Raw genomic sequence first — 23,978 nt, forward strand, 5'->3', positions numbered from 1 at the left:
TATCTTATTCACTCTGTCTTATTGATGGTCCCTTTATGTTGCTGAATCACTTGATATCCTTAAGGGGTCATTTGCACATATCCCATAGACCTCCATTACAGGAGGTTTAAGGTATCACACAGTGAAAACTCTAGTTTGGCTGGGTTTTTCTTGAAGTTTTTACAGTACTGAAATAATTATATTTAGTTTTGTGGGGAGTGTTTTAATAAAATGTTTTTCCTAGAAATTTTCAGTCCAGCTTTTCTTTGTTTCTAGCATTCATCCATAAGGAGTTTACAGGACCTTTGTCATTTCCACATGACCTGTGTGTGAAGCATATTGTCTGTCTTTTCAATAACAGCTCGGAATCTACAAGAAGACTTTTGTCCTGCACTGAGATCACTAGGTAGATGTCCATGTTCCTTGATTGTATGACCATTTCTAAGACAAGCATTAAATGGTAGACAATGGTCAAAATGCCTACCTTACCTAAACCTTATTTACTACATGCTTGGACTGAACATCCACTGCATTTGAATTTGCATTCTTCTTAGCTGGATCCTAGTCTGCACCCTTCAGATTGCGCTTCTGGTCAGCATTATCAAGGATGGGTGTGGTTTGTGATTTTTTTGTTAAACAACCAAAGCATTAGTATATGTAGTCCATGCTATGAATGTTCAGACCATGATTATCCTTGGTAACTTACATAAGTTGTGCACTGCATTTTCCCCCATGTATCTGTACGTCTTTGTGTATGTTTTGTGATAAGGTACTGCATTCTTTTTTTAAGTAAACACTTTGTATAAATCATCGATGATCCGAGGGTGCATGAAATAGCTTACTTACAATAGCAATACATTTAGAAAATGCTAGTGGATTTAAAAGGATGGCAAAAAGGTATTATGCATTCATGGGAAAGCAAGTTTCATTCCATTTCTTTAAACTGAACAGTCTGCATAGGTCTTTTGGTATTTTTCTGCACCCACTATTTTGTTTCTATGAATACTTATTACCTTTTGATGACAGCAAATAATAAGCCAAGCAAAACATGCTAACATGCGTACACATGTGTGTGTGTGTGTGTGTGTGTGTGTGTGTGTGTGTGTGTGTGTGTGTGTGTGTGTTTTAACTAGGCTTAACAGAAACTTTAAATTGTCGGCAAGGAGGAAGAATGTTGCTACCTGTTTGGGATATTCTGAAAAGAGGATACAGTAAGTTTACAGTAGCAATTTCCTTTGGACTCGTTCATTTTAATAAATTACTTTTTGTCTGTTTTATTAGATTTCACCCTCCACTGGCCCCTTGGAAGGAGGAACTTTGCTTACAATTAAAGGAAGGAATCTAGGTCGCAGGATCAGTGATATCATTGACGCTGTTAGAATTGGAGAAGTGAAGTGCAGCGTTCTTCCTAAACAATACATTGTTTCAGCACAGTACGTATCAGAGTTAAGAAAGTTTCATTATGAAGTATACCTTTGTATTTCATTGTGAGTATACCAAGAAAAGAGTACTTTTAAGAAGGTACCAGTTGCAAAGAAATTCGCAGTACTTTTAACAGTTATGAGCATTGCAGCTATTTACTACAATGAAATTATGTTTCTACATTGCCCTTAAATGTATTTGTTCATGACCGTACAATGAAATCAGAACAATGTTTTCTGGATCTACATGCAGTGAGACCAAAGCTTAGGAAAATGAAGATTATTAAAGCAACTCCTTAAATTACTTATTGTCTCAGTCAAGTCTGCTGTACATGCTACATATAGGTACTAATCCACTTATTTTCAGTGCCAAGTTACATTAAAACATTAATTACATCCAACAAAATGTCTGACTAAAATGCTTATGCAATATTCTTAAAAAAAATCACATATCTAAACACACATTTAGAAAATAAAATACTGCTTAATGCTACTGTGTGCACATGAAAGAGAGAGAAGATTCTTGATGAAGGCTTGTATTTTGACAGTTTTCATTTTCTCCTGCTAGAGTAATCTATTTCTCAGCTGAGTGATTCAGAGCAAATTGGGAGCTGCAAATGTTTCTAGGGGAGACCACATAACTAATTAGTATAAGCGTCTCTCTCAGATGTCTATACCAGTATGCAGTTACCCCAGTGAGACTGCCATCCATGCTAAGTCCTCCAAGAGAGGAAAACCACAGAAGTTCGTGAATCAGAAAGGCTTAACACAATGTGGAAACCTTGTTGATTGCAACAGCATTATGATTTTTTTTTTACTTCAGTGATCTCTGTTTATTAAAAAATAACATAGCACTTAAAAGATGTAAGAAACTTGTTTGATTAAACTTTTTTAATGATTTATTTTTTAACTGTACATTCTTCCAAATCAGTATTATCCTAAATGTATTTCACATAGTCAGAGTTAGATGCCAGACTGATTTCCTGCCAGTTGCTTAAAAAATCCTTGTTAACATGTCCAAAAATATGTTATTTTAATACTTGGTGCCTGAAGAAAAGGCTTTGATAGTCAGACATCATTAACTATTACTAATTGACAATAAGTCTGTCTAAGATGGTACAGTGCTTTTCTAAAGACAATAAGCAGTTTTTATATTTAAAAAGCATTGTATGCATTCCTGTTCTTCAAACAGTGCTATTCACCAACAGGTAGGGTTATTGCCATGTATGCCATTAAATCTTACCACAGCATAGAAACCATTTAAGCATCTTCACTGGAGACCATTAAAGGTGTACAGTCCATCGGTTCTCAAACAGTGGTTAATTGATGCCAGGTACTGAATACTGAAACATCTGGGGAAAAAAAAACAGCAACACTGCACTTTGATTTAAGTCTTTCCATATATCTACCAAGAAATATACGTAAAATACATATATTTCAAATATCACAAACCAACGTCTTAATATAACTTTCATCCATGATTCCTCGGAGCTAGGTTGTGCAGTAAAGTATTAAATTATCTTTTGTATATTGCAGTTCAGTATTCATGTTATTTATCTGTCTAATGTTTCAACATTTAGCAATTAGCCATTTGATAGTATTGTCAGTCAGCTGGTAGTTTTGTGGTATTGTATCCTTTATTTTCATATAATCACTGTTAATAATATTGCTACCTTTTTACAATTTTGCATATATATTTCCAGAATCTTTGTATGTACATCTTGGTAAACACTGTCTTCAAGATCACCCACCTATCCAAGTAATAATCATAGGTTCTTAGATGTTTACTAGGCTAATGACCACAAGGGCCTTTTTAAGCCTAGCCATGTGGCCAAAATCTCTGACAAGTTCTAATATCCTTGATAAGTGCAAATATGGGCCTGGGAGATGAACCATTTACAGATTACCTGTGTCCATTAGAGACATAGGTACCAAACCAGGGATGAATTCCCGGTTTCCCATCCAGTTGTCCAAGTTGCACTTAAATTGGGTTAGGGAGGAACTCTGCTTCACATGGATGGAGAGCCTGTTCCATAGAAGGGTTAGTCTCTGGGAAACCTATCTCTCCAGCAGGTCCTATTTATATCACAGGCAAGGTTTAAGTCTTTAGAATGGGTAATTCTGGTGTTGTTTGTTTTGTGAATATGCAGGAGAGCCATCAGATCAACAACATTATAACAACACTGACATTTAAATGCTTAATAATTGCTACAACTTAAAATTCATATTGGAGGCAAACAATTTAAGCTGTCACCCTTGTTAGTCCTCAGGTTGTCATAGAGAATAATTCGTCTCAATGGACTTGATTTAGTTGCAATACTGGGCATAAAGCATTCTGACTACCACATGTCACAGCTTCCTTTCCATGTCATGGAGTCTTTGGCAAAGCATTGCATTACAGTCATCTAGTCATCTCCCCATCTGCCCAGCTGCTTTACACTTAGAGCAGTGGTATGGGAGAAAATGGGAAAACTGTGCTTTTAAAAACACCAAACAACTGTAGAACGTCATACTGAAAAAATAATCTGTTATATGTATCATGATATAAAATGATGCAGTTCATTCACTTACTGAAAGAGCCTACAAGGTAACATTAAAATGTGGCACACGATTGTCACCTTATTAAGTGCCTTAAATAAAACAGAGCAATATCTAACCTGGAGAGGTGTGAGTGAACATTTCTGTGTATTTTTAAAAAAAGAAAAACCTGCAGAAAATGTGGAAAAAAACAGTGAGGACTGTAGACTATATGCCTGGTAAGTTCTTTCTACCTTGCCTTGAAATTATTGAATGTGGCCAAAGGCACATATATTTCTGCCAGACTGCTTGCAAGATCAAAGTGCCTGCCAACATTTACCATGAAAGGCATCAGCTTTCCTGTCTCGTCTTCCCTAGTCTGTGCATGCCTTCCTATGTCTTATAATCCAGATATTCCCTGTGAGTTGTTGTATTCTATTTACCTGTAGAAGTCACTGCACAAATCTGTGTCTCTGGAGCAATGATACAACCTTTGCATTCTGCTGTAATCATGACAATATTGTTTGCTAAGTAGGCAATAAAAGTTTGTTGACTGGCACAAGTTATAGTATCTTTTGTTTTTCTTTCGTCCCTCCTCTGTTAAAAACAAACATGATAACTCTGCTCTTTAACTCATATAAAAAATAAATGCAAAAAGCTTTAATAAAATATGACAGATAAAAATAGAAAATATATTTATCTTCCAAGATTTTTAGCCTTTAAAGAAGTTGCATTTCTAATATAGTCTAAACTTACACAGCTTATAGGCAGACTTTTTAAATAACAACAAACTATTTAAGTCTCAAATTAAACTGCCTATAAGCCATTTCAGAGGATACCTTGCAAGATGTACTGCTAGACTATACTGAAAGAACTTTGATTTGATTTTGAGCTTATTTTCAAACCACAATTTTTATTATTTACTGCTACCTTTAGTTTTGTATAGTATCCAGGTGTTCTTCGTGTTTCACTGTTGCAGTCATCACATTTGGGTTATCTGCTTGCAGTAGCCCTCAGTCGGCCTGATTATCAAAGTCTTGGGTCCTGCATCGGTTGCTGTCTCATCTTCCATGACGTCAGGTAGTCAGGGGTATAAAGCATGCAGCCAACACCATTACATCAGTCTTTCTTGCCGTGCGATGCCTGAAGCAGAAGCAGTTCGCAAGTGCCGGTCGGCCGACTCCTGAAATTTTTGTTTTAGAGTTTCAGAACCGAAGTCTTCAACTAAAGCTAAGTACCCCGTTGGAGAAACTTTTTCTTGCTCTAAACCGATGTCAGTAAAAGTCAGTAATTGTATTTCTTGTGGAAAGCAAATACCTCATAAAGATTTTCATTCGAACTGTATTCCTTGCCTAGGCCCTGACCACGACTTACCTCGTTGTCGGTTTTGTGCCTTATTTAAACAACGAACTATTCATCATCTGTATATTTATGCTTCTAAATATTTTGGTACTCAGTACAATTATCCAGATATGGCTTTGGTAAGCGACCCGACTACCAACATTCTGAAAAACGTAAAGATAAAGACAGAGACAGGCGCCTAGGTCCAAAGATGCCGATGACGCTTCTCCTAAGCTAGTCGTCAGTTCACTGGTACTCAGTGAGGTGCTTTCACAGCCCCTGATACCCACTACTTCAGATTTGCAGACCTCTACTAAGACCCATTTGGAGTCCGGTATGCCGCGAGATGCTTCTACTGTGGAACCTTGGGATGTTTCTACCTTGGATGGGTCCGGAGCCGCTCTGCGGTGCTTCTGAGGATGTATTCAGGCCTACTGACTTGCATATTAAACTGATGCCATCTTCTTCTTCAAGGCCTAAAACTGAATCCATGCCTAGAAAACCAACACGCAGACTGCATGTTCAGGCCTCTACGCCTAAAAAACAAATGATAAGAATGGCTGAAGACCTTATTACTTTAATCAGGGGAAGCCAACCTTCTCCCTCTATGAGACCTAGGACTGAATTTGCTTATGATTCTTCTGATTAGGATTCTGAAATTTCTGTTTCCTCTGATGACCAGGATTTACCCTTATCTACCTATGAGGATTCTGATGCAGAGGACTCTATTCCCTCTGCTTCCCCTCCAGAGGATTTCTCTTTTGGTGAAACCTTGCATACTCTTAGGGAGCATTTTCACTTGGAAAGCCAGGATTACTCTGATACTAAAAAGAGGCTTAGGGATTTCTTACTTCTGCCTCAACACAGGCCTTTAGCTATCCCCCCTGTACTGGACATTGTTGATGATGCCTTTTCAGAGTCTAGCTTGGCCCCTGACTCCTTACCTCCTGCTCCCAGAAAACCAGATAGATATTACAGGGTTCCTGACTCTCACAAGTTCCTCTTTAAAAATCCTACTGCGGATCCTGAGACCATTTCACAGGGACCCAAGGGCATTAAGGCTACTACTGCCAAAAATCCTACCCCCTCTGATAGAGATTCCAGGGTGCTGGATAGATGGGGTAAGAAGGTATACACTTCTGCAACCTTGGCCATTAGGGCCTTAATCTGCCAGTTTCATGTTAAAGTATCAGCTGCATATTATTGGATTGCTTAAACAGAAAATGATGTTGATTCCTGACTGTGCTGAAAATAAGGATTTACAGGATTTAATGCATTCTGCTGAACACGTTGGAAAACATACTTTGCAATGTGGTTTTGATTCACTAGAGGCATCTTGCAGGGCTGCTGTTACTGGGTCTGTACTTAGAAGGCATGCTTGGCTTAAGGAGCAATCTTTGCCAGATCATGTTAAAGCTAAATTACTGGATGCTCCCTCAAACCAAGACCACCTGTTTGGCAACAAAGCAGAAGAAGTACTTAAAAAGATGGAGGAAAAAGCTAAATCTATGCAAACTGTTAAAGATTTCCTGCAAGTACAGCCTCCAAGATTTAGTAGGCATTGGCCCTCTAAGAGGTGGTCCTTTCCTGCCTCTTCCACGCCTTCTCAGTCCAAACCCAGAACCAGCAGAACACTCAGGCTTCAGTCCCAAGGTACGCACAGGACTAAGTAGTGGGGAGCTCCCACTTCCAAAGCAGGAAGTAGTAAGACTCCCCCTTATGGTAAACTGTCTCAATGACTTAACTTTAAAACTTCCAAGCCCTTCTCAACTGAATGCTCCTTTAGGGGGAAAGATTGCTCTGCAGGCAAAAAACTGGGAACTCATTACCCAGGACAAATGGGTTTTAAACATAGTTTCCCAAGGATACAGATTTCACTTCCACACGTTACCAACCCCAAACGGTTGGCCAGATCTACCCATAAATCAGTGGGCAGAGGCTCAATTATTATTATTTATTTATTATTTTATTTTATTTTACATTTGTTGACCGGGCTAGTCTAACTGGATACATGTCCATTTTCAGTAGAGGCCCGGGGAGATAAGCTCCAAGATATAACTATGATGTTAACAAGATAACAAGTTCTCTCTCTCTTAAGTATAAGGGCTATTCAAACTGTCCCAGAAGAGGAAAGGGGACAAGGTTTCTACTCAAGACTTTTTCTGGTGCCCAGAAAAGACAACTCCTGGCTTCCTATCCTGGATCTCTCTATCGTAAACACTTTTTTGGTGATCCCAAAATTCAAGGTGCTAACTCTTCACCAGTTGCTTCCTATACTAGGCAAGGATGCCTGGTTGGCAACACAGGATTTAAAGGAAGCCTACCTGCACATCCCAATCAGGGAATCTTGCAGAAGATACCTACGCTTCAAAGCAGGCTTCATGCACTATCAGTTCTCTGCACTGCCCTTTGGCTTATCTACTGCACCCAGGGTATTCACAAAGTGCCTAGCTCCAGTCATTGCATTTTGCAGGCAAAGAAATATTCAAATATACCCATACCTGGATGATTGTCTAATTCTGGCAGAAAGCCAGGACATACTATTGAATCATCTGGTGTTTGTACAAAAACTGCTAACTTCTCTGGGGTACACCATAAACGAAAAGAAATCACATCTGGTACCCTGCCAACAAATTGTATTCCTGGAAGCAAGCTTGAACACAGTTTCCCAGATGGCTTTCCTCACGCTAGAGAAACAAGTTCATTTGACAGCTTACTTCAAACTAATGGCCACAAAGACACTGCTGTCTGCAAGACAAATACTGCAAGCCTTGGGGTTCATGGCCTCCTGCATTCTCCTAATTCCATGTGCAAGACTGCATATGAGGAAACTACAATTGTATCTAAAAAGCCTATGGTGTCAACATTCTCAGGATCTAGAAGCAATGATTCTTATCATACCTTGCTTTTAGAGTTCCTTTGGTGGGCAGAGGCCTGCCACCAAAACAAGGGACTGCCATTCACCCTACCCCCTGCCGCCCAAACCCTAACAACAGACGCATCAGACTATGCATGGGGGTGGCTCACTTGGCAGGGAGTTGCATTCAGGGCAAATGGAACCCAAGTCAAATGCACCTGCATATCAATCAAAAAGAAATGTTAGCTGCACAGAATGCTAAATTAATGGTAAAGATGGACAACACCACTGTTATGTGGTACATAAACAAGCAGGGGGGAACCCACTCATACCCTCTCTGCAGACTAGCCATGGCTCTGTGGAACACAGCCTTGAGCTACCAAGTGCACCTACAGGCTCAATTCCTGCCAGGAAAGCTAAATACACTGGCAGACAATCTAAGCAGAAATCTCATGAACCCACATGAGTGGAAACTGGAACCAAAGACATTCAACATGTTGATAGACCTATTTGCCTCCCCCCAGAACTACCAATGGGACAAATTCTGCACAAGGACTCCCCACAAACAAGCTTGGAAAGTGGATGCCCTGTCCTTCACCAGGAAAAATCTATCAGTTTATGCCTTTCCTCCTCTAACTCTCCTCTCCAAGGTACTACTAAAGATCGAACAGGACAAACCAAGAATGATACTGATTGCACCAGACTGGCCACACCAACACTGGTACCCCCTCTTGCCCATTGTGTCACTGCTGGCACCATGGCACCTGCCTCAGACCCCCTACCCTGCTGTCCCAGCAGAAGGGCCAGATTCTGCGCCCTCAGCTTCAAACCCTGAACCTGGCAGCCTGGCTAATTACCTAATCTCTCCGTTACCATTCAGTAAACAAGTGTTGGATGTCATTCTGGAGGCAAGGAGGCCTAGTACTAGAACATCTTATGCTGAAAAATGGAAAAGATTCTGTTCCTGGAACCAAATTCAGGGGATGAGCACAGCAGCACCTAATTTACCACAGATTCTGCAATACTTAACTGAGATGCTTCACAAGGGCCTTTCCTTTTCCTCCATCAAAATTCATGCCTCAGCCATTTCAGCACATTACAACACAGAACCACCCCTCTTCTCTCATCCACTGCTCAAGCAGTTCCTCAGAAAGGCTACAAACCTAAGACCACCCAGGAGAGCCCCTACTCCAGCCTGGGACCTTAATTTTGTATTGGAAAAACTTACACTAATTCCTTTTGAGCCAGCTGCAAATGCAGAGTTGAAATTCCTTTCTTGGAAAACAGCCTTCCTTTTAGCCATCACTTCAGCAAGAAGGGTGTCTGAATTACAGGCCCTTATGGCAGTGAAGCCTTTCATCATCTTTCATGCAGACAGGCTGTCCCTCAGGACAAATCCCTCCTTCATGCCCAAGGTAGTATCCACAGAACAAAGGGGAACAGATACTGCACTCATTAGATGTGCACAGAGAACTTAGATTTTACTTGGATAGGACTAAACCTCTCAGGAAATCTGAACAGCTGCTGGTGGCATTTGCTGCAGGGACAGAGGGGAATACCATTTCAAAGCAAACCATTTCTAAATGGATAGGCCATTGCATTCATTTCTGCTACAAGCACCATGGAAAACCTATCCCACAGGGGATAAGACCACATTCAACATGGGCTGCATCTACCTCTACAGCCTTTCTCAGAGGTGTCCCTATCAGGGACATCCTAGAAGCTGCTACCTGGAGTTCTGTACATACTTTCACCAAGCATTACCATTTGCCAATTTTCTCTAAATCCAGAGCTGGGTTTGCCACTGCAGTCTTGCAGGGCCTTATAGCTGGTCATAATGCTATCTAAATTCCTCCTCCCATCCCATTGGGAATCTACCCAAATGTGATGACTGCAATAGTGAAACATGAAGAACATAGTACAGTTGTGTACACTTACCATAAATGTAGATGTTCGAGTGTATTCACTGTTGCAGTCCTGGTTACCCTCCCTCCAGGCCCCTGACTTCTTTTGGCTATATCTCTGTTCCTTTTTACTATGCTTAAAAGCTTTTTGGTGTATTTGCTTTTTTGTTTCATTTACTGTAACGTACGTAACTTGGATACAGAACATTCACCCACGAATAAAGTAGGCACCTATAAATGTGGATTTTGTAAAGCATGTCAACATATTAAAACAGTTAATTTATTTATACATCCAACATCTAAGAAGGAATACAGGTTCAAAGGGTTTGCTAATTGCAGGAGCAAAATGTGATTTATATTGCTCAGTGCCAACGCTGCCCAGCCTTCGATGTGGGGAAAACAAATAGAATGTTCAAGGAGCATATCCTGAGAGACTGTCAGGACATTAGAAATCAAGTAAATACAAATGCTTTATATGGTCATATTAAAGTTAATGGAGACCACACTTTTAAATTTGTGGTCATAAGCAGGCTAGTAGAAACAATACAAGGAGAACATCTGGCCAACTATACTGAAACTGAGGAAACAAAATGGATTATGAACCTTAGAGAGGACCAGAAACCTGAATTAAATGAAATTGTACCGCTCAAACCCATCTTGAAAAGAAGGGCTCTAAAGAAATAATGCACATGCACTAATCCTGTGTTATTTCACTATAAAAACTCCAAGCTTTTAGCTAACACTAAGTAAATAGAACATGCACTCTGAATGAGAGGTGTGTCCATACACCAAAACTGTATTGGTTGATTGAATGAATGAGCTGCAGGAAGCTCTTTTTAAATGAAAGGAAGCTGCTTTTTTCTTTAGGATTTGATAAAGGATCAACAACCGAAAACGCTTATCCAGACAGCAGCAGCAGGATTACATTTTATTTTGTTAATAAAGGAACTGATTTTAACAATTTCAACCATTTTACTTCAGCTTAGGTGACAGCAGCAGGTTTGCTTTCTTTGGAAAGAGGGATTAATTTTTACAACCATTGATGTTGTTGACCTTTTTTCATGTATCCCTAAACAACAAGGGTTGGAGGGATTTTGTAACAGCATAAGACAATATGGTAACTTGGAGTGGGATTATGTTAATCTTATTCTGGAGTGTATGTCGATTGTGCTGGATTACAGTTACATCTATTTTGAAGGTGAACACTATAGGCAGACCAGGGGGGTAGCCATGGGGGCTGCTTGTGTCCCCATGTTTGCCAACTTGGTCATGCTGGACTGGGAAAACACCTACATCTTCAAAAGTGAATTTTCCAAGCACATTCAACATTATTCCAGATATTTGGATGATATTTGTATCTTATGGGATAGTCCCCAGGACAGTTTAAACTCATTTATGGAATACATAAATGGTACTAGTACTTTTTTGAAATTTACCCATAAATGCATTACAGTGGGTATAGCTTATTTGGACACCTATACTTCAAATGAACCTAATGGATTTAAGTCACGTATAGACAGAAAGAACACATTTTCTAATAGCTACCTTGAATTTTCCAGTAACCATCCAAGAAAATTAATGAGGAATATCTTTAAAGGACAGTGTATAAGGGCAGCTCGAATGACATCTCTGTATGTGGATATGGTTGAAGAAATGGAATTTATTACTTCCCTATTTAGTGAAAGGGGATACCCGAAATATATGTTGGATGATGTAAAGAAGTATGTTATGAAGGAATGGGGTAACAAATATCCACCACTATTAGGGAAGGAATTGGGTGAGAATGTAGTCACTAATTCTAATGATACTAGCATTAATTACAAAAGAGCTTGTATATTAGAATATACCCCCCATGTGAATCAAGTAAAAAAGATTTTAACTTACAACTGGAATATGTTGATGGCAGACAATGAAATTAAGCAAATTGTGGGTGAAAAGCCCACATTCGTCTACAAGATGGGCTGTAATATTAAGAAAAACTTGGAACAGGGTAGTATTAGTAGAGGTGTAGGTGTACAGACTAAACACACAAGGAAATGTGGCAGCTGCAACCAGTGCCATGCTATTTTGGAAGATGGGGTTACTTTGGAGAATGTGAATAAAACTAGACTTGCATTTAGGCAAGGGAACTGTAATTCAAAGTTGATAATTTACATGACAAAGTGCATGGCATGTTCATGCTACTACACAGGGAAAACAGAGAGGTGTCTTAAAAAAAGAATGTATGATCACCTGTATAGTATAAGGAGGAAGAATATTAATAACGCCCTTTACAGACATGTAGAAAAATGTGGGGATGGTCATGTGTTTGCCATATTAGAACAAATTAGGATAGACCCTCAAGGGGGTATTTGTAAAGCTATATTGGGTTATAGAGAGGTAAAGTGGCAATTATTGACTGATGCTTCCACTTCACCTGGTCTTAATGACCATATATCTATTAAACCCATTTTACAAGTACAGAGTTAGGTATACACTAATGTAACTGTATTTTAAATATAGTCTTCTTCAAGTAATATATTTTGAAACAATACTATGGTGTATTCTATGCATTTAAATGAGTTTGTATACTTTATTAACTTTCTTTGTTTGATGTGATTTGTATGGTTATATATCGTAAATCATTGTTTATACATACAATATATGGTTTGTACGATTTGTGCCTAATATTGACATGATTGTATTTATTCATTTAATCCACATTGGTATAGTTATATGTATTAGGTTGGGTTCACTTTAAATGGAGTATAGTTTTCATTGTTAGTGGTTTTGGCGCCAAAATGTAGGGTATTTAAATGTGTAATTTAAAGTAATTAGTAGTCTGATGAAGTCCACGTTTTAGTGGATGAAAGCGCTTAATTGTGTGGAGTTGGTGTAATAAAGAGGGATTTTTATGTTTCGCCTGCTGGTTTCTTCCTGGTGGAGTCCAAGACTTTAAGCGTTTATTTTATTTTTCAGTTTTTTACTTGCTGATTAAACGCTGTATTTGGTTTACATATAGACAGTATTGTTTTAGTTGCCGTATGCTAGAGAGAAGAAAAATAAGAAGAAGCTGGAGAAAAGAGTGGAAAACCAAAGCAATGATGGAATAGGGAAGATGGAGATGTTTTATTTATTTATTTATTGAACATTTGTTTACTGGGAAAGTCCGACTTGGAACAAAACCAATTTTCAGCGGAGCCCCAGGGAGAAACGCTCTAGACGCATGTCTTTGTAATAATGTGGTAATGGTCAGTTTGGGTTCCCTTTTTGTGTTCCAAATGAAATGTCAAGGTTTAAAAAAAGTAACTTTCCATGAATGATTTTGAATGCTAAGTTACCCAAAACATACTTTATTTTGTGTTGTAAACATTGGTCACATTATAAATAAAGTAAACAATAATATGCATTATAAGGGGACCCTGAAATATACCATAAGATAGAAGAATAAATAACTTGTAGGTTTCTGTTTTGGCACAGCTAGATTAAATTTGTAATCTAATTTTGATAACAAATGGTAGTTTTCTTAAACATTTCATAAATATCTGTTTCCCTTAACAGGCACTGAGAATAGTATAGGCTGCTTCTGTTAAGGTGATCAACTTAAACTATCAATGTGTTCAGATATTTAATAACACAACATACAAATGGAAGAAAATATGATGTAAAAGCAAACTCTTTAATGAACCATAAGAACCATGGCAATCTCACTTCTAGCACCTTGGTTTAACAGCCTTCAAACGAAGTGCTGTATAAAACAACGTATCCTGTTTATACAAATGCAAATTCAATTAATAATTAAATGCAGTTGTGATCTTTATCAAATAATTAATGAATCAGATATCTCCGATTGACTTCTCTATTTAACCCTTTCAGTCCCAAATTACCATGTTTCAAAATATATACACTTTTCTTTATATAAAACATTTTGCTTAATTAAATATCCTTCAGTTTCTTTAACTGCAATTTCATCCAGCATAAATTTCTCAAATGGGTCACTTAACTCTCTCATACCTTTTGGTAATTTGTCTTATTGCCAGTTTTGGATAAATTTAAATAATTCAGTATTACTGTCTTCACATTTCCTTTGATAAACAAGAAAAAATCACCTTTTATGATGTTAGAACTGATAGCAGCAGAGCGCAAAGTGACAGTAGGAGAAGCCATATAATTACCTACTCTGTTAAGAAACACATCAGTGGAATGTTGTTGTTGTCCATCATTCCTAATGCATCTAGGTATTTCAGAAGCATGAAATGAAGAATTGCTACCACTAGCCATAATATTTAATGACACAACGCACAACACACAAATGGAAGAAAGTACCAAAAAACAGACAAGGAAACAAAAAGGAAATTTAGAGACAGAATGAAAAAAAACTAAATACAGCTATGGGAGAGCATTTCACAAAGGAACATAGTAGAAATTAATGGGGATGTTTTCCTGGCATCTCTTTTGTTGTTAAAGTTAAATAAACTGAAGAACATTTAAATAAGCAAAAACCTTTATATAAAGAAAGTGTATAGAGTACTTTGGTATTTTTGAAGACAGGGAAGGAAGGGTACTGGAAAGTCCAGGGGGGGTGGCACACTGACTGAAGGTACAGCTGAAGCCTTCTCATGTGGAGACTGGCCAGAGGGAGCATTGGAATGGTTGCAGCCATGAACCAAAGAGCCAAGAGAAATTCCCTGGCTGTGACTGAAGCCAGGGAAAGAAGAGACTAGAAAAAGGCAGTGAGAAACAGGGCCTTGAGTGCAGGCAGAGATGCCAGCAGGCGGATGATCTGAAGCCTACAACTGAGGAAAATATGATCCTGAAAAGGCATCAGGGCTGATTTCTGAAAGTTTATGGTGAGCCCCAGACTTTGTAACAGGGAAATAGTGAACTTGAGATCCTGAAGCAGAGCATCAGAGGAAGAAGCTTGGATGAGCAGATCATCCAGATAGTGAAAGATCTGAACTCCTCGCATCCTGCAAAAGGCAGTGAAAGAAGCAAGAAGTATGGTGAATACCCTTGGGGCAGTAGTGTGACCAAAGGGAAAAACAGAGAACTGAAAATGCAAGGGGAAAAAAACTGAAAAAAACAAAAATTTCTTGAAAAGGGAGTGGATTAGAATGTGAAGGTAGGCATCCCTGAGATCCAGAGACACCAGAACAGCTTGGGGTAGAAAAAGGGGAAATAGTTTGAAGAGACAACATCTGAAAGGAAGGAATCTTGAAAAAGGTGTTGAGCTGGAAAAGATCGAGAACTGGTCTCCAAGTGCCCTCCATTCAGGAATCAAAAACATCCTGGAATAAAAACCCTTCCCTGCCTGGTCAGGAGGCACAACCTGAATGGTGCCCTGAACCAAAAGAGAATGGAGCACCTCTGGAAAAGTGAAAGTTATTCTTGAAGATGTTGAAGAATGCCCAAAAAGGAGGAAGGGATTTACAAAATAAAATATTCTTGCCGGATAATGGACAGAACCCAAGAGTCTGTTGTGATCCTTAACCAATTTGGAAGAGACAGGGAAAAACTGAGGGAAAAGGCAACGTGGCTGAGGGAAATGGGAAACAAATTGTCAAATCAAACCCAGCTTGTCCTGAAAAGCAGGTTTCTGGGAGGTAGGAAGCTGAGTAGATTTAGCAGGAGGCACATGTCTACTAGTAGAACCCTTTTTTCCCCCTTAGGCAGTGGGAGAGATCGCCTAGGAACAAAAGTAGATTAGAAGGGATAATTCCTCTGGAACCTGAGAATAGGAGAAAAAATATGTTTCAACTTCTGCAAGGCTTTACCTTTATCCTGGAGAGACTCAAAAAGTTAATCATCAGCAAAAGCACCAAAAATATTTTTATTATCCAAAGGAGCATCCAGTAGTTTGGCCTTAATGTCATTAGGCATTTGACAGAGTGGTGAGCAACTTAGATGGTAGAAATCAACAGAGCAAAAGCAGAGGCCTTCCCCTCAGAGTCAGGAAGGTCAGAAACCAGTTTGGAAACCTGAGAAAAGAGCACCAATACATACCTGATCATATGAGTCTGGTAATTGTTGCCCCGAAAGGATAAAGTGGAAGCAGTATAAAACTTTTGGCCCAACCTCTCCATGGCCCTACTATCCTTATCTGAAGGGACAACTTGATAGAGAGTAACAGCTTGGATGGCTTGTCAGAAGAGATAAACACTACAAAAGGGTCAGTAGAAGGGCATTTATAAAGAAATTTACACTCCTCAGGCACTTTTCAAAATCTGTAAGGTTTCTTGGGTGCAGGGCTGGGAATCAGGGGCCACAGAAGCTGCTGAAAAAGTGAAGACTGGTTATTTGTTTTATACTGCTGTGGAGACTGGTTATTTGTTTTATACTGCTGTGGAGACTGGTTATTTGTTTTGCACTGCTGTGGAGACTGGTTATTTGTTTTGCACTGCTATGGAGAGAAAAGTATCCAGAAAGACATCCAAAACAGGAGGAACAGCTAATGGCTTAGGTGACTCCATCCAGAGGAGCTCATAACACCTTTTCCTGAATGTCCGAGACTTGAAGAACCTTACTTAAAAAAACTCCATCATACAGGCAACAGTATCCCCAATGGAGAGCCGTTCCAGAGGGGAATCTGGATTAATAGAGTCCTCTTCCTCTGAACCATAGTCCAAGGAGGAAGGAATTTGAGAAGAGTAAGCCAGGGACTGTTCCCCAGAGTCCAGATCCTCATTTGAAGAGTCTAGTTTCCTGGATCTCTTAGGAGGAGTGGAAGACCAGGGAGGGACAGGCACAGACACCCCTTGAGGAGGCTTTAAGGTCATTAAAGTATTAAATAACCCCTGAGTAAAATTCTGCAATTCATGTTGGGGATCCTTAATTACAGAGGAAATATGCTTAATTTTCTGTCTTTTTCTGCAGGCTGTCCACGTGAAATACCCTAAGAGGTCAAACCCCTGGTGACATGCAATAAGAGTAGTAGGAATCCTCTCCTCCCTAACTAAGATCTGTGGAATCCCCATCACTCCCTCAGATATAATCAGCTGAGGTTCCCCCTCAACATCAGGAGCAGACATTTGTAAAGCCACTGAAGACATGGGAGAAGTCAAATCCATGCTAGCCTCAAATGAGATCTCAGCACAGGAATCTGAAGCAACCACCGGACAATCCTCTGGGCTTTCACTTGCCTTGAGAGAGATGTCTTGAGGAGGCTGGACCACAGTCATATCAGACCTAAGTTTTTTGGCCTTTTTGTTGTCAGACAACTCACCCTCAGGACAAGAAGAGTCCGCCATAGCACCTTGACAACTTAAAATGTTGGTTTTCAAGGTAAATAGATAAGGAAGATGCATGACTTGGGTCTTATGAGCAAAGGCCTGGCAGATAGAACACTGCGTATGGTCATGGGAAGCACCCTAACAGAAAAGACACTGGTTATGATGGTCTTTATGGGGAATCTGCCTCCTACACTGACATTTTCTTTTTCTGGATGACATGAACTCAACAACACTTAAAAAAAAAAGAAAGATAAGAAATTATCTGAAACCCAGCTTTGTAACCAGCATGGCAGAAGGGCATTCAGACCTATGTTCAATGATGGAATTTGGACAGGAGGCAAAGAAGTTCTGAGTGTGTGCATCTGTATGTCACCTTTCTGCCCTATGCCATGTGTGGGAGCATACATGTGACATATAATGCCAATAAGTACTAAAGGCTTTGGTATACTGGCTGGACATTGGGCTGTCCTTGGTAGGAGATCCCTTAGGTTATGAATGCTGCAACATTGATATCGAAGGACATTAAGTGTAACACTCAAAGTTTTCATGTAATTTCACAATTCCACTTCTTGGAGTTCAATTGACAGAATATGCTTAGGAGTAACATCATGAAAACCATTGCCTGAGTTTTTATACCATTTATGTTTAAATTATATTGTACAGCCCAAGTCAGAATGTTTAAAATACTGTTGTAAACTCTGCATAGTGGAAGCAGAATCCTACTTCTAAAACATGTTATGCCATCCACATAAACACAGACTGGAATGTGAGCTGCCTGAGCTTGCCCATAACAACCAAAACAGAAAATCACCTAAAATAGGTCCCTGGAGATCCTGCTATGTCTGTACTAAATAGTCTAATAGCACCAGGTTTTTGCTTGCTACATTTTTATTAACAGTCAGGAAATACCATTTCCATCTGTGTAAAGGTAAATCAACCCCTAGCCTATCTAGAACAGTCATGGTATCAACAAACGTTACCAGGTTTGCTTCTGCTCTATAAGTGCATAGGGCACATAGGTCTTTTCATCTTCTGGAACCTACACTCCTTCCCAAACAGAAGAACAAACTGTGGTTGTTGAATGACCTCTCCAAAATACTGTGTTGAAAGCATACCAAAAATGCTGTCTTGTAAATGATCCCAGAGCTGTTATGCTATTAGTTTTTCAAATATCTTAGACAGTGGATTTATAACTGCAATTGGCTGATCATATATATTTATCTCCTTGCAACTGCACATTAATTTAACACATATCTTAGAACAGTGCAATATTTGGATGCTGCAGTATTTTCTGGCCTGACATTTTGCACAATTGCCGTAGAGAAGAGAAAACTATATGGGTTCCCACACAACTGACGCTTGGTGAGAATATTAGAGATTTTATGGTAAGGAATGCTGATCAGATCCTAGATATGCTAGCTGCTAAAAGGAACTCAAAGAAACATGTGTTGCTGCTCTTCCTTTTAAAAGGCAAGGACAGGTGACAGTAGCTATAAATAATATATACGTCTGACATAAACATTGTTATTGGCATCTTTATCCAGCACAGTTAGGTTTTCTGCATTTAACATGCAGTGCTTTTAGGAGAATAACTTGGCGAAAATGATTTTGAAAAGATAACATGTGTTTATGGCACAAAGTCTAGAATAACTATTGTATTGTGCAAACATCTATCAGGCTGAAAAAAGAGACTTCCCTGTATGTTAAACTGATGCAGCCTGATGAACACCAGCTCATTATGCTTCAGTGTTTCCCATTTTTTAATGAAGTGTGAGACCTTCTCTTCCTGTTTATTATTGCTGTCCTTTCCAGTTACACTGGAGCTACTATATATTAGTAAGTTAGTGAGGAAATTCCTCCGGGCAGACACACCACACCACACACACACACACACACACACACACACACACACGCAAATGTGCGTACAAGCACATGCACATACACGCGCGCATGCACACACACATGCCACAAGCACACACACACATGCGCACAAGCACATGCACACACACACACACACACACACACACACACACACACACACACACACACACACACACACACAGGGTGAAGTGGTGCTTGCCTCCTTGCAAAACACATGTCTGTTTTTACAATGTGTCAGCTATCAGGCTGGTTGTGATTAACTATTTGTTCACTAGTGAAATGGGAGTCAGAGATTTGTATGACAATCATAAAAGGATAGTGATCAGAAAGGGAAACCTTTATGCATGTATGTTCTGGCTGACTTTTACTTCCAAGTCACACTGCACAGCAGAAATTAGAGAGCTGCTCCAACATCAAATTTTGTTTCCAAAACTGAAAGGGGTGGTTCTTCCTGTGAGATAACTGTAGTTTCTTAAGTGCTACTGATTGTAAGTGTAATTTATTTTGCACCATACTGTACAATGCATTGGTGTAGGATTTCCACATAAATACAGCACAACATCTTAATGCCATCTTCATGCAAAACTACGCAACACACTCAGTTGGTTCCATAGTTCATGGGTAAAGCAAAGAATAAGCCACCTGACTTCAGTTAGCATTCTCTGGACCCTTACGGCTAGCTAGGACAGGATGTCTCAAGCTATCCATGGCCTGCTGTCTTTATTTGGAGTAAGAGACCTACTGCCATTTGACTGCCCCTGGTGGAGCATGACATTTGACTAGTACTTGTGTTGGCTGTAAATACCAGCACTGGCAGATATCCAAGGGGTAATGAATGTCTGGAAGCACGTTCATATCTCATCTAATACACTGCATGCCAGGCACTCCAAGAATAGTTTGCACCCCAAGAATAGTTTGAACATAAGGATTCAATATGGTGGTCCTCAATCCATACACCTTAGTTCTCACCATCAATTTCTAGTTATAAGGGAAAAAGAAAGCAGAAATAATAAGGTCAACAAAGGGAGAAGCATTTCTGGTGAAACATAGTGCTGACAAATGTGTTTCAAAAATGGTAGCTTCCGTCCAGTTTGGTAAAGGAATATAATGCAGTCCAGTGCATAAACAAATGTCTGTGTTTTGTCTGAATAGTAACAGCCGTTAAAGTGATTATAGTAAGCAGATGGGATGGGGGTGGCAACACTGGGGAGGGATTACTGCAATGTGGAAATCATATCTTGGAAGATTCCCAGATTCTGTTAAGCATTTCTGTTTCTGAGATCTGATTACAGTTTTGTGCATGTGAGGTAGAATGTTTATTTTCTGAGCAACCCTGCCCAAGATGTAAAATGACAAATTCATATAATAAGGAGTTATCTGGATAATGTATGTCATTTTTCAGTGACACACCTTTTTGGTCCTAGTCAACAAGACTCTCTGTGGGTATAACCCTGGTATATATGATTTTCCTTTGCACAAGTTACTACAGGAGCCTAAAAAATACACTACTATATTATTTTCATAATTGTAAACCCTATCCAGTATATGTCCAGTATTTGTTTCCTTCTTTCAGTTTGGCCTTATTCTCAGGTTATCTAAGGTTTCTACATTATTTTAGCAATTTATTAATTATTTATTTATTTATTTCAGTTTGATTACTGGGGATGTCCACTGGGCTTGGGGGCCCATTTTCAGTGGAGGCCCGGGGAGAAAAGCTCCACAGAAACAACAATTTTAGTTACAAAAAAAGTTCAGACACAGATAACATTACAATTAACAGGTGGCTACAAAATAGTCTACAATACCAATATCAGATTGCTAAGTTAGCAAAAGTATTAACAGTTTCAGTTAAGTTCAGCAGGAAGAGATTGGCATATTGTATAAAAAGCAAGGAAAAAATTAAAAACTTTAACATTTAGAAGCTTATACAATTAGTATTTTAGAAGAGGTGAGGAAGGTAAGGAGGTTTGCCTGGGCAGCTTAAGCACATAGTGCAAAAATGCTTTAGTAGCTTATACATTTAGTATTTTAGGAGAGGTTAGAAGAGGATTAGGAAGGTATAGAGGTTAGCCTGGAGAGAAGTGGGAGGATATTTGGACTGGTGTAGGTTGAAGAGTGCAGTTGCATATCCTATTTAAAGGTGAGAATAAATTTGGGATTTGAAGTTGTCTAGGTTGTTGCAGGTTCTTAGAGAGGTGGGTAGGGCATTCCATTTTTTAGCTAAGGTAAAGGATAAGAGAAGTTGACCTGCTGGGCGTTTTGGTTTTTGTACTGTGATCCGGTTTTGGTGAGAAGATCTAAGGGATCTGAGGGGGGTATAGGGTTGAATAATATTGGAAAGAGCAGGACAGTTAGTAGGATGGAACACTAATTTATGGGCTGTGGTGAGTTGGAGAAAGTTAAGATGATTGGGGAGTTCAAGTCAGTTTAGAGAGTGAAGGGAGGTGCAGTGATGAGAGGAGGATTTGGATTTAGTGGCAAATTTGGAGATTTTGTTGTAGCATTTTTCCAATTTGGAGGTAAGAGTAGATGATAGATTAGTGAGCAGAGGAGTGCCATATAGTAGAGAGGGAAGGAGGTAAGTAGAGGCAAGGGTTAGCCTAGTGGAAGGGGACAGAAAGTGGTTGTTTCTATACAGTAAGCCATGTTTTATATGTGTTTTTTTTATGTTTAGCTGAATATGAGTACTGAATTTGAGCTGGTCATCAATTGTAACACCAAGAAGTTTAGTGGCGGTTACTGTTTCAATCGTGGAGTTATTAAGGCTGGTTATTTGGAAAGAGTTTTTATCAAGAGATGAGGATTTGGAGGGGGAGAAGAGCAGGATCTTAGTTTTGTTGGCATTTAGGGAGAGGTGATTTTGGAACATCCAGTTTTCAGTGGTTGAAAATGCTGTTTGGGTTAGAGCTTGGAGCTCTGTTAGGTTAGGGGCTTGGCAGATCAGAGTGTAATCATCAGCGTATTGCGCAATTGTGGTATTGGGGGTGGCTTTATGAAAGTTGTTAATAAAGATATTGAATAGTAATGGGCCAAGAATGGAACCTTGAGGTACTCCAGTAGGGGTAGTAAGGAAGGTAGACGTTGCTTGGCCCCATTCCACAGCTTGGGACCTGTTTGAAAGGTAGCTAGAGAATCAGCAAAGAGCTTTTTGACTAAGGTTGAGGTCAGAGAGATGGTTTAGAAGGAGGGAGTGCGGGATGGTGTCAAAAGCTTTGGATAGGTCTAGTAGAACGGATGATACTAAGTTACCGGAGTCACATGCAGAGTTCACAGAATGAATGAAGGAGAGAAGGGTGGTGTTAGTGCTGTGTCCTGGGTGGAAGCCGTGCTGATTAGGAGAGAGTAGTTGGTGTTCAGTAAGGAAAGGCATGAGCTGTAGGTGGATACATTTTTCTAGGATTTTGGATATAGGGGAGAGGATGGCAATGGGATGGAAATTGGAGACATTACAATTTTTATCCCCTTTGTAAAGTGGAAGGATGAAAGCAGAATGCCAGAGTTTGGGTACATAGGATTTGAGTAGAGACCTATTTATTAGAATGCTGATGGGTATAGCAATGTAGTCAGAAGCTATCTTTAGGAAGGAGAACGGGATGTTATCAGGGGCATTGGAGCAAGGCTTTAGTTTATGGAGCAGTTTCTTTATTAGGTCGGTGGGTACTGCTTTGAATTTGAAAGTGGATGGGGGTGAAAAGGGAAAGGAAGATTGATTGGGGGGGATGGATGTTGGTGAAAGTCTTGGTTAGTTCGGCGATAGAAGAGGTGAAGAAGGAATTGAATAGTGAGGCAATTTCCGGGTCAGATTTGCTGGTGTCAGGACAGGGATTGTTTATTTTACCTGGTCTAAGAAGGGAGTTAATGGAGTTCCAGAACTGTTTGGGATTTCTTGTGTGGTTTTCTTGTAGTTTGATGTAGTAAGATTTTTTTATCAGTAATGACTAGTTTTTTGGCAAGGTTTCTTAGTTGCTTAAATTTAAGGAACATTTCAGGCTGTTTGTGTTTAAGGTAGGCTTTCCAGGTTTTATCCCTTTGCAGCATAATCTTTTTTGTCTCATTGGCTGATTGGTGAGCCAAGAGGTGGTTTTAGTTTTGATTCTTTTTCTTCTTATTGGAGCTTGGGAGTTAAGGACAGTTAAGAATGTGGAGTTGAAATAGTCAACAGCTTTGTCTAGAGGCAAAGTTTTTAGGGGGTTCCAGTTAGTTAGCTTAAGGGAGTTTGAGAAAGAATTTTGATTAAAGTTAGTTAGGTTATGAGTTTGAATAAAGTGGTGAGAGAGAGGGGAGGAGGGAATGGCTGGAATGGAGAAGGCAGGGAGGTGGTCTCGTAATGGGTCAGGATTGACACCAGATTTTATAACTTTGTTAGGATGCAATACTAGTATCCAGTCAAGTATGGTGCCAGGGGGGTTAGTTTTGTTAGGTCTAGTAATGGAGTTAGTAAGTTGAGTGAAGTTGAATAGGTTGATAGTTATGGAGGGATTAGGGTTACTTATTTTTCCCCAATCAATGTTTACATCTCCCAAAATAAAGGTTTCTAGTTTAATGTTAGATGAGGACCATGAGAGGATGTCTTCCAAAGTATTGGTATTGTTACCAGGAGGAATGTAGAGGGAAATAATACAGATGCTTTTGTGGTTGTTTATTTTTAGTATGCCAATAACTAGTTCTGCATTATTAAAAGAGGGGATGGTGTTAGGGTATGGGGGTCACAGTTAGGAGGTTAGAGTAGATTAAAGCAACTCCACCTCCTCTTCTATTAGTGTGGTCAGATCGAAGAGAATGAAATCCTGGAGGTAGGAATTCAGAGTCATTAATATGAGGTTTTAGCCAGGTATCAGAGATGGCTGCTATGTCTGGGGAGTTATGGGTG

General features: G+C 39.4%; 1 protein-coding gene across 2 annotated transcripts in view; it reads left to right on the forward strand.

Moving 5' to 3' along the window:
* The window catches only part of PLXND1 (plexin D1), an 817,829-nt gene that overhangs the window by 511,765 nt on the left and 282,086 nt on the right, over nucleotides 1-23,978 (forward strand). For both annotated transcript variants that reach the window (XM_044078628.1, XM_044078629.1), the window contains exon 13: nucleotides 1,261-1,412. In XM_044078628.1, the coding sequence (XP_043934563.1) occupies nucleotides 1,261-1,412 (152 nt within the window). The remainder of the gene's footprint in view (nucleotides 1-1,260; nucleotides 1,413-23,978) is intronic.

This window comes from Protopterus annectens, chromosome 7.part1 (genome assembly GCF_019279795.1).
Source record: "Protopterus annectens isolate FY-2018-M chromosome 7.part1, PAN1.0, whole genome shotgun sequence".
NCBI classification, from domain to species: Eukaryota; Metazoa; Chordata; order Ceratodontiformes; family Protopteridae; genus Protopterus; species Protopterus annectens.